The sequence below is a fragment of the Rhinolophus sinicus genome, chromosome 15 (assembly GCF_057876585.1).
Source record: "Rhinolophus sinicus isolate RSI-liver-muscle chromosome 15, RSI-T2T, whole genome shotgun sequence".
Classification (NCBI taxonomy): domain Eukaryota; kingdom Metazoa; phylum Chordata; class Mammalia; order Chiroptera; family Rhinolophidae; genus Rhinolophus; species Rhinolophus sinicus.
Genome location: NC_142515.1, coordinates 39,225,210 through 39,243,169, shown reverse-complemented (window position 1 = coordinate 39,243,169; position 17,960 = coordinate 39,225,210). Strand labels below are relative to the sequence as shown.

General features: G+C 36.0%; 1 protein-coding gene across 4 annotated transcripts in view; it reads right to left on the bottom strand.

Annotated features, from left to right (window-relative positions):
• Positions 1–17,960, bottom strand: part of BICC1 (BicC family RNA binding protein 1) — a 249,693-nt gene that overhangs the window by 167,724 nt on the left and 64,009 nt on the right. For all 4 annotated transcript variants that reach the window (XM_019731836.3, XM_019731837.3, XM_019731835.3 and 1 more), the window contains exon 2: positions 6,661–6,707. In XM_019731836.3, coding sequence (XP_019587395.3) covers positions 6,661–6,707 — 47 coding nt within the window. The remainder of the gene's footprint in view (positions 1–6,660; positions 6,708–17,960) is intronic.

Sequence of the window (17,960 nt, the reverse complement as noted above, 5' to 3'; positions counted from 1 at the left end):
CTAAGACCAATAAATTATTTAACCGGACCTTCCCATGGTCCTTCTGTCCCAGGTACACTCCACGTCATTATTTAATTCACAATCCTGCCTTGCAACCCTTCATCAAAGATCTACTTCCATGAATTCCATTTGATTTTCCCATAATCCAATGCTTTGAGTTTGGTTTCAAGAAGAAAGATGAACATTTTAACCATGAACAACTAAACTTGCACCGGATATTGATTTTAAATGATTATTCACTTTTAAAAATTGTAGTAGCAATTAGGATATATTCACTACCATCAAACACACTTTTTAAAGGAAACTCAATGCCATCTCCTACTTCCATGATTGCAGAAAGAAGAATAAAACAGCAAATGTGGTTTCCACAAAGCACTGGTGTGAAATGACTGCCAAGATAAAAGCCGAGTATATAACATTATGATCAAACTCTACAGGTTACTGTACTACATGCTTGAGAATATGGTCTGACACCTAGGCTTCTTCTCATGTTCAAATGAACACCGACAGAACTTAGAAGACTAAAGAACGGATGATGAGCAAATCACTTAGTCTTTTTCTTAATCTTCTCACTAAGCCTTATTTGCTAGACTCTTGATAGATGATGGAGCAAATTATAAGATATAAAAATAGGATTTATTCTTACCTTTCTAAAAGATGACCAGACAACCCATTTTGGGGGACTTTCTTCTAAGTGTTATACATGTTCAATTATCCCAATTCAGTCAGTAGCAGAGTGATGATCACAGATTGTCTCACTGAAACTTATTCTCAGAAACATAAGGGAATAAGAACTCAGTGTTCCTGAACGTCAGCTTCAAGGCCTAACTGCCCATTAGTGATGACATCCACCAGTGATAATCTTTGCTTAAGTTTGGAACCAACACTGTAATTCTGCACAGCCTTCTCAGTGCATCTTCTGAACCATGACATCAAATACACTTCACTGTACAGATCCCCATGTGTAACATTTGAATTGTCAGTCATGTGGATATATTCATTATGGAAACAAATACTAACATTAAAACCTTAAAATATCTTAATTTTATTGAATCAAATTTAGCTTAAAATGTTTATGCAAAAAGACTCAGTATTAGAGAAACTACATCATGGGCTAGAGTTAATTGAATTCATTTTTAAATAACTAAGTCAAAACTTATTTCTATTATCAAAATATGATCTATTCAACATATACAAAATAATGGCTACTGGAGAAAGTAGAAGCAATTTTATTTCAAGATTTCTGCCTTCCCCTGCATTAGAAAGATTCAAGCAGTCCCCATCTAAGACCACTTAATGCATTCATTTCGAGGTAAAAGGAGCCAAATATTCCTCCCAGCCATTTTCCCCAGAAGACAATACTTGCTACTTTCCAGTCTCAAAGTGACAGAAGTAATTTGTTTGCCAAAGAATGATGAGTTTGAAGATAATAAAAATATACCACATACACCACCAAACAGTATCTTATTTATATCAGTCTTACTGTTAGCCCTTGTGAAAGCCATAGTTTAAAGGTCAGTGTTCCAAACTGACATTTAATTTTAAAACTATAAAATATCCCTACACTTAAAATATGTGCTGTGTACTTTGTGAAGAAAGAATGTATAGAATCCAATGCAATAGAAAACTTGGCTTTTATCAATTATGATGCTGACTAGATTTTGCTTTTCTTCAGCCATTGGGAGTTAAGATTCCTAAAGCATTTTTGCTTTGATGAGTCACATCTGTAATACAATCACTATACCCATCCCCACCTAAAACACTGCAACACATTTTCCCCTCCAAGATCTGGCCATAGTCATTTCACAAGGAAAAAAAAGAACTGATTAAAAGGAAACAGGACAGACAGTGAGTAAGCCATGAACAACTGCCCAAAGAACTGTAAAAATCCAAGCAGATCATTTCCATGTGTTTCAATTAAAGTTGCCATGGTGGACAAAGAACTAGGGAGAATATTGATAAAGTTGTATCCATTCCTTCCTTTTGTCACCATAGTTAGAACCAAAGGATAAAAAATACAATTACTGGGGAACTTGCAAAGTTTTAGCACATAAAAACATTTGGGATGTAGCCAATGCAAATCGTCTAATTTGTAGTCCCATCAGCTAATAAAAGAATATTCAAAAACTTTATGTGTATTTTTAACATATACTGAAAAAAGAACTAAAGGTATATAAACAGTAGCTGTCTTTCCAAGGCAGGATAACAAATTAGATTTTTTCACTTTCCTGCATATCAATTATGTATTTGTTCTAGACAATTTAGAAATGACTTGTAAAAAAAAAACAAAAAAAATAGATTTTATATAAATGACTAAGCAGTTAAAAATCTACAAATGAAATTGAGCATTAAAAATGTAATAAATAACATTCAGTTTTAGCAAATTTTTCTGGTTATACCACGTTTCCCTGAAATTAAGACCTAGCTGGACAATCATCTCTAATGCATCTTTTGGAGCTAAAATTAATATAAGACCTGGTATTATATTATATTATAAGTTATTATATTACGATTGTATTATAGTTATAGTTGTATTATATATATTATATTATATTATATTATATTATATTATACTATACTATATTATATTATATTGTAATTATATTATACCTGGTCTTATAGTAAAATAAGACCAGGTCTCATATTAATTTTTGCCCCGAAAGACGCATTAGAGCTGATTGTCCGGCTAGGTCTCATTTTCAGGAAAACATGGTAGTAAATTTTTCTATAGAATCATTTCTTCCTTTAAAAGGTGTTATAGGTTGAACTGTATTTCCCAAATTTATATGTGGAAATCCTAACCTCAGGACCTCAGAATGTGACCTATTTGGAAATAGGTCATCGCAGATGTAATTAGTAAGATGTGCGCGTTAGGGTGGTAAGCCCTCGTCCAATATGACTGCTGTCCTTACAACAAAGGAAATTTGGACAGAGAGAGACACACACAGGGAGAACTCCATCTGAAGGCAAAGATCAGGATGACACTTCTACAGGCCAAGGAACACCAAACATGGCCAGCAAACCTCCAGAAGCTGGGAGAAAGGCTCTGGAACATACTCTCTCTAACCCTGTCAACGACCTGATCTTGGACTTCTAGCTTCCAAAACTGTGAGACAACCAATTTTTGTTGTTTAAGGCACCCAGTTTGTTGATCATTTGTACAGTAGCCCTAACAAAGTAACACAAACGGTTTCAAAACATAGCCCATCAAAACATTACTTTGACCACATACATTTTTCCCCATAAATCTGTCTTTTTTACTAGACAGTGCTGGCAAAATCAGTACTTCCTCTATATGTTCCTCCTCTTCTCCAACCCCCATTACTGCAGTTACAGAGACCACATAAATAAGTTTTCTCCAAGGGATGTGAGAAGTGACATATGCCATACCGGCCTGGGCCTTAAGATCCTGGCACGCTTCCTCCATACTCTCTTCCTTTTTCACCAGCTCATATTTTGGACATGGTGGTGACCACCTTCAACCACATAGATGAGGTTCATGCCTTGGAAAAGCAGAGCTACTTAAAAGGAATCTGGGTCTCTTACTGACAGCATGGAACAATGCCACCCACCAAGCAGGAATACTCTCCTTAGAATGTTACACAAAAGTAAAATAGGTAACTCTATTCCTTAAGCCACTATAATATTGGGTTTCTCTGTTATTATAGGTTAGCCTTTTGCCCTAATTGAGTGTCAGGGGAAATTAAATGTTTCAAACACATGCACTAAAGCAGTGTATAGAAAACCAGGTAGATCTCTGAAAGAAAAAAATAACTGCGTCTTTATGGGAGATGTTTATGTGTACATATCATAAACTGAACAATATTATTACAGCTTCAAATTTGAGACAATATATTTGGTGATCTTAGCAGTTGTTAAACTACAATTTAAAACCTTTCTGGAAATCTACCAATTCTTATTCTTAAAGATATTTTTAAATTTACTTTCTTTTTTTTCAATTTCAAATTTTTTCAATGAGAATAATTACTTTAACTGAGGTTAATCATATTGGTATGATTTTACATATATTTTAATGGTACAAAAAAAAGTAACATACAAAAAGTCTCACACTCCTCTAATCCCCTCCTTAGGGAGAGCCAGTATGAAGCTAAGAAGATATCCTTCTAGGCTTAGATGTTTTTTAAAATAATAGCGTAGTCAAATTTCAAACTCAGCTCAAGTGGTTCTAATTTTGGTTTGTGATACACACCTAGAGTCAAAACCAAAACACATTCTACTAAGCATATAGAGCCTTTGTATATTAGCATTACTCTGGGAGAAGAAAAGTATTTATTCAAAGATGCTAATGACCACCAATGTGGACTGTTTCTTGTTCTTGTTTCCCAAAATGTCATTATGTGAAATTGGAATACATGTGACTAGAACAAAGTTCCCAGAGGACAATTTCAATACTTCTCCATTACTTCATTCTACTGTAGATGAACCATAATGTCTACTTCTGTCTGGTCAAAATACTGAAAATTACTCTTTTGGAATTTGGGATGTGTGCCTTTTATTAAGTTACAGGTTATTTTCCAGGGTAAGTATCCAAATCCTATATGGACACTTGTCTATCGGGAAGACACTTTCTAATGAACTAAAGAAGAAAATGAGGAGATAAAAACGATTTAGTTATTCAGAAACCTCATTAACCTGTAATCAATAATAGATTCTACATTTCCAACTCATAGTTTGTGGGACGCACACATGTTCCTGGATTCAAACATGTGTTTCCATTTAAACTGCTGGAATGTATATATGGCTCCACAAAGAGTGATAAATATTAGCAAATCTTCTAAGAATGAAGGTCCTTTATGACCACATACACTGTGTTTTGATTCAGCTTTTAAAATGTCTGAGTCATACAAAGCTGAACAGTCTGCTTTTTAAATCTATCTGCAAGTTAAAGAAGAACAATAAAATTTTGAAAAAAATTCTCCCACAGCTAGCATCTATTTGTCCCATCAAAGCCAACCTGAAGCAAATCTGAGATTTCTGCTCTTTGCCTTCTCTTTCCTTCCCCGTGTGGCAACCCTGCCCCAGCTAACGGCAGGGCATTCTGAAATGCCCAAGTATTAAGGACAAGTTGGATATTAACCAATGTCAGATATTGCCAAGCAAAGAGCTTCAGGCATAGTACATAAATTTCAACAGCATGACCCTAAAGTAGAAACGGGAAGCTGTGGTCTGGCACATGCTGTTTGGCCGGCACAGCATTTTTAAATTTAAATCCCTTTAGAAAAGCCCCCACCCCACACCCATCCAAAGAAGACACTTCATCATGTAGCATACTGTATCTCATCTTGCACTATGAACCCCTCCTCTGTGCAGCATGCCAGCCAAATGTTTGAAGTGTGAATGCCACATAAATTCTTCCACCTCTGAGCCTTCTTATAGTCTGTGTCCATGCCTAGACAGCCTTCCAACTCACCCAAGCCTAGCTCTTTGCATGGCTAACTCCTTCTCTTCTGAAGGTCTCACGAAGTCCTTTCCCATCTCCTCAAGGCCCAGCCAAGTGCTTAATCCTCTATGGCCCCAGGCTCTCCTGCTATTTCTGTGACTATATCACAAGACACCGGATTAATTCCTTTAGGGCAGAGATGATGCCTTGATCGTTTTGGTCTCTCTAGTGTGTAGCACACAGCAGGTGGTAAATAAATATTTTCAGAATGAAGAAATGGCGATATAAGTATCAGCTCTGAAAATATTTGCTTTTAATACATTTGGCAGAGAGTGCAGATGAATGATGAAGTTGGCTCCCACCAAAAAAAAAAAAAAAAAAATCTCACAGAGGCTTGTAAAGGCCACATCTGGTTACACATAAGTGTTTTTCAAAGGCTTGGTGACCCTCCACAGCAATATTAACAATCATCCAATAATCATCCATAGTTGCTGCTTTATTTTCACTCTTCCCTTCCCCTAAGACACCCATATATTTGTTCCTACACACATGCTTTCTGGATCCCAACAAAGACACAAATACAATAATTCCAAATGAACAAAAGAGAGAAGAACATGAACTTAAATCAATTTCTTTGAAAGGATAGGCATTTTCCCTTATACTTAATTTAAGAAATACAGCTGACTAGATTTAATCAGCTGCTCTTCATCATTTCTCATGTTCATTTTTTAATCAGCTCCACTCCTATTTCCCTTTGCTATAAATGACTAGCCAGACTGGCTTCACTGAAGGTCAGACCTCTCAGAGGACAGCCAGGGACAGAACGGACATAGTCACCAACTGGGAGCAAGTAAGTCTAAAGGTACATCTTTGGTTGATTATATTATCCCGCCCACAGTCATGCTTACCGGAAATGAGGAAAGCTGTGAGGGATTCCTCTCTACCTCCCAGGTCAGGTGTGTGTTTGGGGAAGAAGGAAATAGAGGGCAGCAGTAAAAGAAGATAATCAGAGTAGCCCTCCTTGCTTCCTTACCTCCAAGCAAAACCTTCATTAGATTGGCCCAGAAAGAACCTTCTTAGAATGGTTACATGCCAAACAGGATACCACCCTTTCCTTGTTCTGAGCATCTCAAGCTGTCTTATCAAAAACCTATTCCCTTCCACGTGGAAGGGGAGCTTTCAGGGGCTTCTACTGTAGCTACTGAGACAGCTGTATTTCTCCTTAATTATCACCAAAGCAGGAGTAAAAAGCAACTTACCTTTTGAAAAAAGTCTTCCCCACTTTTGCCTTTTCCTTCAGCAGCAGCTGTAAATAAAAATGTATACGTTTAAAATAGTTTCTTTTCAACCTATGTATTCAAAACTTTTCATGTATCAGGTACGAGAATAGAAAGGTAAACAAGATGTTACTCTTGTTCCCCCAAAGCACAGTGCCTGCTAATAGGTCTTGTCTGTGATGCAAAATTGATAATAAAATACTAATCCAATCAATTATACATCTTTAGATAATTTCACACTCCTTTTTCTGTCTGGAAGTCTCACAAATCTCTATTTGCACACATAGATGGAAGTAATCTCGTCCTTTCACAGTTAAGGAACTATATGAACAAATTCCACGACCAGTAAAATTAGCTATAGGGCTCTAAGCACTTCCTATGTGTAATCAATCCCAGGCAGGAGGTTGCCTATTCGACTGGGGGCTCATGGAACATGGCCTGCTGAGTTCTGTCAGTTTGAGGTTCTGCGATGACTATATAATCTACTTGGATTTCTGCTGGCATCATAGGCTACTTTAATTCACTCCTTCATTGGCTTATGAAGAGAAAAAAACTACATGAGAATTAAATAGTACTGGTAAAGTCACAGACAACAATAAAACTTCATGTGCAATTAATTAAAAGGTCACTATAATTGAACAATTATATTTATATCTACATGGTAGCCTATAAATACAGAGCAAACCCAGTTCTCTACGTTCAAAATTTTTATAAACCTGTGAACTTATTTTGTTTGTTTTTTAAATCTGTGGGGAGAGGTGGGAAATTTGACTAAAGGGAGAGAGGGGAGAAAGAGCCAATAGAATCTTGCTTGAAATAGCCTCAAATTTCATCTGTTGGAGGGCAAATACCAAACGGATCTCGGATTCAAATGTAGAATGGAACAGTGGTTAACTGGAGAAACCACCTCTCACCAGTACAAAGCAAGGAGCTGGAGCCAGAACTCCTGGAATTTGTTTAAATGATTAAAGACCCAAAAAGTATGGCAGATCATCTGTTATGTGAAGGATTCAAAACTCAAAGAAATTCTCTCTGCCCTCAAAAAAATAACAAGTATGATGAATTATTTTTTTCACCAACTTTAATTTCATAAATATAAGACACCTTCTGCAATTTTGTAAAAATGTGTATTTTTTTTATCAATATGTTTCCATCCAAAAAAAGAGAGCACAGAGTACATGTTTCTGTAATTACCACGGACAATTGGAGGAAATGTAGGAAAACAGTAACTAAAAGAAATTAAAAAAAAAAAAAAAACAACAACTGTATTCTAATGTGTGGTAGGCTAAATATTATAACAGCCTCCCCAAGATGTTCACATCCTAATCCCTGGAATTTATCAATCTGTTACCTTACATGGCAAAAGAGATTTTGCAGATGTGATTAAATTAAGGGTCTTGGGATGGGAAGATTATCCTGAATTATCCAGGGGGGCCCCATGCAATCACAATGGGTCCTTATAGGAAGGAAGCAGCAGGAAGGTCAGAGTCACAGAAAGTGACGTGACCATAAAAACAGAGAGAGAGAGAAGGGCATGTGACGGCATACGGAGAGGTTCGGAGAGGAGAAAGATACAGAAATGCTACACCGCTGGCTTTGAAGATGGAGGAAGGGACCACAAGTCAAGGAATGTAGAAGACCTCTAGAAGCTGAACAAAGCAAGGAAATGGGTTATCTTCTAGAGCTTCTGGAGGGAGCATGGCCCTGCCAACACCTTGATATAGCCCAGTGACACCCATTGTCCTCCAAAACTGTAAGATAAATTAGTGTTGCTGTAAGCTACTGTACTTGGGGTAATTTGTTTCAGCAGCAGAAGAAAACTAGCGCCAGTACCATTTGAACTTTATGTTTTGCACAAAGGCCACACCATCAACAGCACGAGATGAGTACACACATTGACATAAGCATTTGAGGCACAGATTTCCATAAAAAGATTCTTCGCAGTTAACTCTACAAATTACTATTTTCACTCTCAATCTTGGAAATATATCAGTATTAAAGCTTTTTTTTAAAAAAAAAAAAAACATAAAAAGCAAATTTAAACAAAAGCAAAAGCCCACTCTTTCAAATAAACTGGCAAATGTGGTTGATCTTAGCTAAAGGGGCCACCTAGGTAAGATAAAAAGACCGTGCCCAAACCTAACGACACAAACCTAATAACAAGTGCCTTGGAGAGACTTCAACTGAGCCACTTCTTGGGCTGTCTTTACCTCTAAAGCTAATATTAGTTTAAAAGGGTCCTAATCTATAACACAATTGCTTGGCAATGAAAACTGCATACAAAAACATGAAGATTTTTAAAAATTCTAGTGACATCAAGGAAATTCTTCTTTGAAATCTTAAAATCAAAGATATTTGCAAAGGTCTATCAAGCAAGGCAGATAATCACCCCCTTTCAACCACAGGGAATGCCTACACAACTCAGAATTCATCAGTTTAAATCTCATGATACAGCTACAATTTATTACAGAAACTTCCTTTAGGACACTTATTGTGCTCATGACAAACTCATTATGTCACAATCTTGAAATGCCCCTTCATTCCAAGTCTAAACAGGCTTCATACAATGGCCTTTCAATGCCTGGATGAGTAAAAAGGCGGGAATTTCCTTAGTTAGGCCTAAACCATAATTAACTATATTCCAGAAAAACTCTAAAATTCAACCAGAAACCTGCATCTTTTAGCAACCTTATGATTTGAGAGGGAACAGGACACAGAGAGCCAGAAATGACATGCTGTTTGGCAACAGAAATCTTTGTTCTTTTTCATTCCGAGCATTTATGTATGAGAACCTCCAAATTTGAGCCTGATTCTCCCCTAAATCCTGAGAAGTATCCATTTCCCAAGCCCACAAGCACCCTCGTAAGAGGCTCTGGTTAGATTCTTGGTTAGATCTTTGCCTTAGGTGCAAACCATGGTTAGTCTCCGTCACTGTCACTGGCACTTTGCAAGGAGTGTCCTTATCTAATTCCCAGGCTGCTGAGTCTGCTGCAGGACTTTTAATGGTCACACCCAAGCAAAGCTGTCAAGGCCATAGGAGCTAATCAAGAGAAAGTGACATTTCACAAGTATTCTCTCTCCCCACAAACAGGGATCCATCCATCTGTGATCAAATTTGAGAGCTCAATTCTCAAACTTGCTCTGAAATCCTCAGTTATCAAAATATAAATTCCCCTGAAGAAGTAAAAGATGTGAGGAGGGTGCTTGCAGAATATTTCTTTCCCATTATAAATTTAGGTATTTAACATGTTTATTTTACAGACCCAGAAAAGAACAAAGAGAAATTCACTTTCATTGCACAAATATTTAAGTCTTATACCAGTGAATCAAAATAGGACAGGACCTGCCCTCATTTACGTACAACCTTAGCCCATATAGTCAAAGCCACCCAACTCGTAAGATAAAGCCAAAATTAAAATTCAGTTCTACTGACAACATTCCCAAAAATCTTTTCACAATCACAACTCAATCCAAATTAAACTTAGAAATTTAATTTAGCTATTCTCATTCTGGATCGTACACTAAAAAGTTCATCATTTCACTGTTAACCCAACACTGGAGCTGGGCAGCTACTGTTAGGCCTGAAGAATAACGGTGGCTTCTAGGGAGAGTTGGATTGCAAGAAATAATATGAGGTATGATAATATCTTGACTCAATGGCTTCCTTTTCATTATAGTTGGAGGGGGGAAATGTTGCCTGTGAAATGAGCGAACCCATTCTTGATGTCATGGAATTCCTTGACCTTTGAAGTCTGATTATATTCTGTGGTATAACAGTTCTATTGAGTCTTCACATTCTTCTACACTGATACACACACCCTCATCTTTTTTATTCCACAGTAACATGAACACATAATGATTTAGCAGCCTTTTTCAAACTGTCTTTGTAATATAACTTTTGCTTGATGTTCCAAAATTTAATCATTTGATTGTAAAAACACTGGATTATTCTTGCCAATGAAAGCAATTGTCTTTGTGTTCATAACATAGAATAAATTACTTCAATACTACTGAAACATGGCTTCATGGGTTGTGCAGGTAAAGCATTTCATATTTTAAGCTGAACAACTCATTTTTTATGTTTATTATAATTTCGCTAGTGCTTTGCCATATTTTATTTCATATTTTTGCTTCACAAGAAATACGGGATGGCAAAAGCCACAGCCAAAAAAAACAGCAAAAGTTGAAACAGGTGTAAACTATTACAGTCCCCTAAACTACAGGGCAAGTCTAGTTAATTACTGAATTAAAGGGGGTGGGGGGGGAAGCTCGTTTTTAAATTCTTCATAGGGCATATGGAAACTTGTTTAAATATCCTTTTCATTCTGAAATGCTTTTGCATTATAACATCTTGTACTTTATGGATCCAATCTAAAAACACAAGGGTATTTCATATTTAAAACATAGTACAGAAAACCTTTAAACATTCCCTTGATAAGCAATGGGTTTTTTCACCCCTGTAGAATTTGAGCACGAGAAAAATAAGTTCAAATTATTAAAAAATAATTGAGAAATAAATCTTCAAATCTGTAAAGATTCAGGGCATTCCTCGCCTTTTTTTTTTTTTTTTTTTTTTTTTTTTTTAACACAACCCAACTGTAGAGCATGTGTAACTAAGAAGGCTGCTGTAGCTAAAGGTCACCTGAAAGATAAATGTGTCATCATTAGGTAGCCTGATTCTCCTGTAAAAATATTTTACCAAAAATTTGAAACATTCACTTATTGTATCAATTTAATCCACATGCTAAACTAGCTATGCCATATATTTTATTCTGTATATTTCTATTTTCAGAAAAGTTCCTGACAATTTGGCCAGTTCTACTGAAAGAGAAATCAGCAAAAGACGTGGAAGATGCAGTTTCTATATACTCCCAGATAACTTTTTGTTCATGAATCATATCTAATACTCTGGATTGGCATGCAAACCTCTAAGAATTGATTGAAGAAAGAGTAGGTATTAAGTCTATTTTTAAAGTTTCTTCAGTTCCCAATTAAAATCATTTCAATATTCTAGCCAACTGAAGAATACTTCCAAGTTTATACTTCAGTAGTAAATAGTGTCATCTGAACATTCTATATCACAGTAGGTATGAGGATTCTCAGACTTCATCTTCCCTAAAACTCACTACCTGCTTCCCAGAGTCCGTTGTGAGCACATCAAATTCACCTGCCCTCAAAAAAGAATGATGTAGGCCTGTTGGGAAAAAATAAAAAATAAACAGGCAAAAATAAATGTAACTGTTATTTAATAATGGCTGGATATTTAAGAATGGTTTTCTTCTTCAGTTTAAATTTTTTTAATTTTCAAATTTGTTTCAGTTTAAATATTGTTTCATTTTTGCAGTTAAAATTCTAATGTTAAAAAAATGCAATAAATTGTTTTTTTAAGGAAACTGTAAAACAGGATGTACTGAATGATCTCAATGCTGTATGTATGCATATACATATAGTATATATGCTAGAAAAAATTATAAACACCAAAATAATAACAGTTATTATTTGAGTGGTGAAATTATTGGGTCATTTATCACTTTTTCCTTTGTATTTTCCAGAATGCCTTTAAATAGCTTGAACTTTTTAATTAGGAAAAAAATAAGGTAAAAATCATTTGAAATCCTTCTTCCTATTTGAGCGTGAACAAAATTTTATTATTACTGATTTGTCACAGCGTAGTTTTCAGTCCCCAGCATATAAAACAATCTGGCAAGAATCTGAAGGTCAAATGTGGATATAAACTACCTAAAGAAATAGAGAATGACTAATGCAGTATCAGAGATTAATAATGAACACTCAATAAAATCATACCAAGTATAGAACATCACAGGCCTAATTAACCTAACACTTTCTAGATTGAAATATTGACTTCGTGCAACTTCCACTGGAGAAGTTTTAACAACTTATACCTATAATAAGAAACTTCACAGCTGAAAACATAAATAATCTAATACTTGGAAAACCTCTGTGATTCACATCGAAATCACAAAAGACAGAAAGAAACACTCTCTAAAAGGCATAAACCGAAAAGAGAAAAATTTTATGTATCCATTTCTCATCATAAACTATTTAAAAGAAGACTACTTTTACTGAAAGGTTACATACAATAAAACAGGTATCACCTTATTAACTTACCACTTTCTAAAAAGGCTCAATGGCTAAGAGTATGAAATATCTATGATAATCTGGGCCTAACTGAGCATGGGCAAAACTGAACTACACCAATAAGACATCCTTTAAAGCTATTTTTTTTTAAATTTCATTTTTCAACAGAACTGATAGGAATGGCAAAGATTATATGGGGGTGAGGTAGCAGTCCTGATCTACTCTAACAGGGACCAAGGCTGCCTCTTTAAGGTTTTCATGTACTAATCCCAACAATTCAGTCCTTGGCAGACTACACTTCTCAAAAATGAGGATTGCAGGAGATTTTTTTTCACATGTTAAATCTCTCAGGGTGGTAAATTCTAGTGCTGGGGACAATCTAAAACGGTGGTGGCTCTGCCACAGTCAGGGCACAGCAGTTCTCTAGCCCACCAGCTTTTAGTTTCAGAAAGTGTCTGCTGCTGTCAAATGGAGGAAAACAAATACTCACAAAAATCTGAGAACATCTAAATTACATTATTCATTGTTTCAAGCAACTTTGAACTGGAACTCTTCAAGCAACCCTGGCTAAGAGTTTATTCCGACTTCAAACTTACTGGCCTGATAGTGAAGACTTCCTAAAGGACTAACGATCCTAACATGTGTCAATGCAATCTCAGCCCAACCAATTAACAGAAACTTTGGTCACATCCAGTGTCTTCCTTTTAGACCCTGATTCTTCTTACATAGCAATCCCCGAAGCACCATTTACTCTGGCCTGCGGTCACACACACTATTTGGTAACTTTGAGTATTTACATAATATTAGTTTCCTTTTTTAAAATCAACACTCTTCTAGCTTTATCATCAGAAAGTAGAGGATGTCCATGGGCTTCATAAAGCTTAATGGAATTATGAATACCTAATACACTACAGTGAGCTTATGTTGGTCTTCCCACAGAGATGTGCTGTCCAAAAGAAAAACAACTGGCCACTTGGGCTATTGAAATGAAGCTACTCTGAATTCAGATGTGCTGTAAGAGTGAAAAATGCAAGGGTTTCAAAGACTTACTACAAAAAAGTAAAAATCTCATTAATAATTTTTTAATTATATGTTGAAATGATGCCATTTTTTATATACTGGGTTAAAGAAAACTATATTATTATAATCAATTTCACCTGTTTTGTTGCTTTTACATGTGGTTATAAAATTTGAAACTACATTTGTGGTTCACATTATATTTCCATGGTACAGTGTTAGTATAGGAGATAACTTATTTAGCTATTACCAAAGAGGATTGAAAAGATTCAAGTAGAGAACATAGCAACAGGCTACGAAGAACTGAAAACCAGGAATATTTCCAAATAGTAAGAGTCAGCAGCTTGAAATCAAAGCTGTATCTGTCTTAACCTACTGGGAATATTTTGAGGGAGGAAGAAAAGGTTTCGTTGGTATTTTGGGGACTGGTGGGAGGGTTAAAGAATTAAAGTAGTTTGAATGAAATATGTAACATTAATAACCATTTCCTTAATATCCAGCGTTTGCCCAGTCCAAAACCATGAAACTATTTAAGAGTTTATGTGGATAGTTATTTAATGGAATGAAGTTTATATTTCTTTTGTGTTTGTAATAACATGGCAATGGGGCAAGCCAACTTGTTTTAAATCAGAACCAAATGTGTTCCAGGAATGTTTAAAGTTCAGGTTATATGCAGAAATCTATGACAAGGTGGTGTGTTTGCTATTCTCCCCACCAAAATGGGTGGGGGAGTGCTTACTTTTATCAGGGCTACTTCAGTTCAACTTAACACTCAAAGACTCAATTATTGACTCATTTAAACAACACTTATTTAGCACCCGAGGCACACAATGAGGAAATAAAAGTTGTCGAATCAGAGAAGCCTGAGTTCAACTCTAGGTTTTCCATATACTAGCATGTAACTCCAACCAAGTGAGGTAGCGTCCCTAAGGCTCTTTTCGCCTCTAAAATATGCAAATGAGCACTCCATAAGCATTTAACATATGGAAGCCAGCAACCTTGACTTCAAAGAACTTATATTCTTACTCAACAGTAAGTTCTTTGAGGTCAGTAATAAAAATGACAGGACTCTAAAGGTTGAACCAATTACATAAGAGTCACAGATTGCAGAAATTCCAAAAACGGACATGATAGGGAGCTTTTGAGCTGATTGCTTAAAGTAGGAAAGGACTGGGACATGGGGAGATGGCAAAATGAATTCTGGCCAGTGAGAATGCTTTGAATACCTATGTCTGTCTGTCTGTCTTTTCAAAATTCCAGTTTCCCTTTTGTGTGCCTTGGAGCACTTAAAACAGCACCTCTTTCTAGAACGAGTAGTAGGTGCAGGACAGCAGAGAGGAAGAGGAGCTCTCCAGTGACTGGGGACATGAATCCCTTAGTTGGTTCACACTGATTCTTTACCAGAGGAAGCACGACTCTTCAGAGGACTGTTTGGAAATATATGGGGGGTGGGGGTAGTTGTTGTCACAGGATGAGTGTCGGAGGGCAGTGGTGCAGACATTAAGTTTGATCGGCCAGGGCAGTCACAAAGGATCCAGCTCAATAAAGAATCGTACTACCCATCATGCCAATACCCCCTAGTTGAGCAATACTGGTAGGGTGTTTCTTTTAGAAACGTCCTTTCTCCAATCAATGATCTTCCAAAGAGTACATATCTATACCACTTCTCCTTTCTATACTGTCAGTCAACTACCAAATGGACAACTAATTTGCATGATCTTTCCGTACTCTTTTAAGTTGTTAATAAATTTAACTATCACAAAATTAATATTGTTTCATTGGATGCTCCCGTTAGTTCAAATGAGATAGGTCTGTTTAAGCAAACATATCTATTGGATAAGGGCTCCCTAATACTCCAGTGAAGTGTGGGCATCCCAACTTGAAGATACACTGGGGGAAAGGGGTGCTCATGAAAAAATTCATATTCTTGGGCCACACCCACAGATCCCACTGAATCTTAATCTCTATGGGAGCCCAGGAATCTGCATTCTTATAAACCTACCAGATAATTCATATACACAGTTAAGTCTTGAGCACTGTGCCATCATTGGAATCCCATGGTAAGATGGATGCTTTATATTTCCGAAATCTCAGTCAAGTTGGCTTTCTATAGGCCTGGCCAGTTGCCCACTGCTGTCTATTGTAGATTGCACTTTAACCCCAGGAATACAGAGAAATAAAATTACTCTGAGGCAGGTAAATGGTTTAAATATCACAATATAAATCATTCCAGGCATTAAAGGCATGCCAGTGCTCTGGGGGTTTAGCATAATTCATTACAATTATGAAATGACTACAGCTAGAGAAGCTGCTTTTCAAGACTAACTAAAGGATGGTAGAGGCAGTTACTGACTCACATTTTATTGTGAGGCAGTAACTGTTTATTAAAACTGTTTATCTCCCTTTTTAAACTCGCTCTACTCAAGGCCTGTTGAGCCAAAGCTGCCTCAACTGCATCTCATTAGAAGAGGTCTGAAGACGAAAATAATAATTAGCAGGTGCCCAGTGGTCCTGGAGGGCTTTGTTCTCCGCTCAAGAGGACCAAGTTCATGATCTACAAGTTTATGAAATGAGTGCAGACATGCAAAAGAAAGGCAGCAAAGGTACTTGCTCAGAGGGTATCTGACCTACGCTCCCAACATGTCCTGCTTCTATAGCTAGCTGCACAATTCAACCTTCTGGAAAACGTGGCTTTGCATAATCAAGTTACTACAGATCAAGGCATCCTCATTCAGAAGGCCTAGAAAAACATTTAGGGGAGTTCTTGTTTCTTAAACTCAGCAGTTTGCTGCTGGTAAAGCACAAACCTACTTTTATGAAATTAAGTGGATCGCCTCCTCTGGAGACATTTGGTTTGAAAAATGATAAACTCTTTGAGGGCTAAGCCATCAATTCTCATTTCTGAAAAGAATCATTTGTTTTTGTGAAAGCTGATTGAAACCTAACATCTGACTATAATTTATTCCAGTTAAAGTCCTTGGTTTGTTAGCATGAATTCATTTTTCATCAGTAAGCTGAAAACCACCTTTAAATGTGGTTTTCATCTCAAACAATGCTTGAAGAGTAATTTTAAGGTAATAGTCTTCGGCCTAGGATAAAAGTAATATGCAGATATCGTTACCTCGATTTCCTTTCATAAAATATGTGCGTATATTTACGATGCAAACATGGTGGTCATATTCTAAGCCATAGCTTTATTCTTATTCCCAGAACTGTTAACTTTGGTTAAGGAGTCACAGTCTATCTCAATTAAAATGAATCTTCTATAATAGCATAGTGGACCTGTAAGTATTCATTTTCTTAAACAGTTCTATCTTCTCAGCTGCTTTTTGTACTCTGTTTACTTTGGAAAGTTTAAACTCATTTTTCTTAAGTTCAAGGAACTGAAATGTCTTAGGCCTAGATAATTCACCAGTCTCAAAATATTCAAGCCTATCTAAAAAGGTAATGAAAAATTTTTCTCCTGTTTGGGTTTGAGAATTGACGTCCTGTCAAGTTCTGAATGTTCATGCTTGAGGCACCTACCCTGAAATATACAGTGTAAAATATCTCTAGAATATTCTTCTGATTTTGCTAATACTGTTCAAGTTAATTTCAGAAAGGTTTGAAAATAAATTCTTGATCTTCAATGGGTCAGATATAATACCTGAATCCATTCTTTTTTAAAATGGTGTATTTTCCCAGAGAACTTAAAGACTTTATCTAAGGTTAAGGTTTTATAACTTATATAATTGTAATAACCCTGAAATTTATTAATACTCTAAGCACCCATAATGTAGTGTTAACACAATGTTAAAGTGTAAATTCATGCAATTGTTTTGGAAAATAATTTGATTTATGTAAAGAATAACTATAATTTCCATGTACTTGACCCACTATTTTATTTCTAAGAAACTAGGTCCTAAAAATATAATCCAAAACATGAAAGAAAAAGGAAAAACTACTGGCATAAAGATGTTCATTTTAGTAATATTTATAACAAAAAAAACATGGGAAAAGCAATACAAGAATAAAGAAAATTTAGATATAAGTACTTATTCAAATATTTTAAGGTTATTTAAAAAGATGGTTTTTGTGATTTGCAAAATCTTTGAAGTAGTAAGGAAAAATGATAATAACCTATCCAGTAAAAAAAAAGGAAAATAAGATTTGATTTTTTAAGTGGG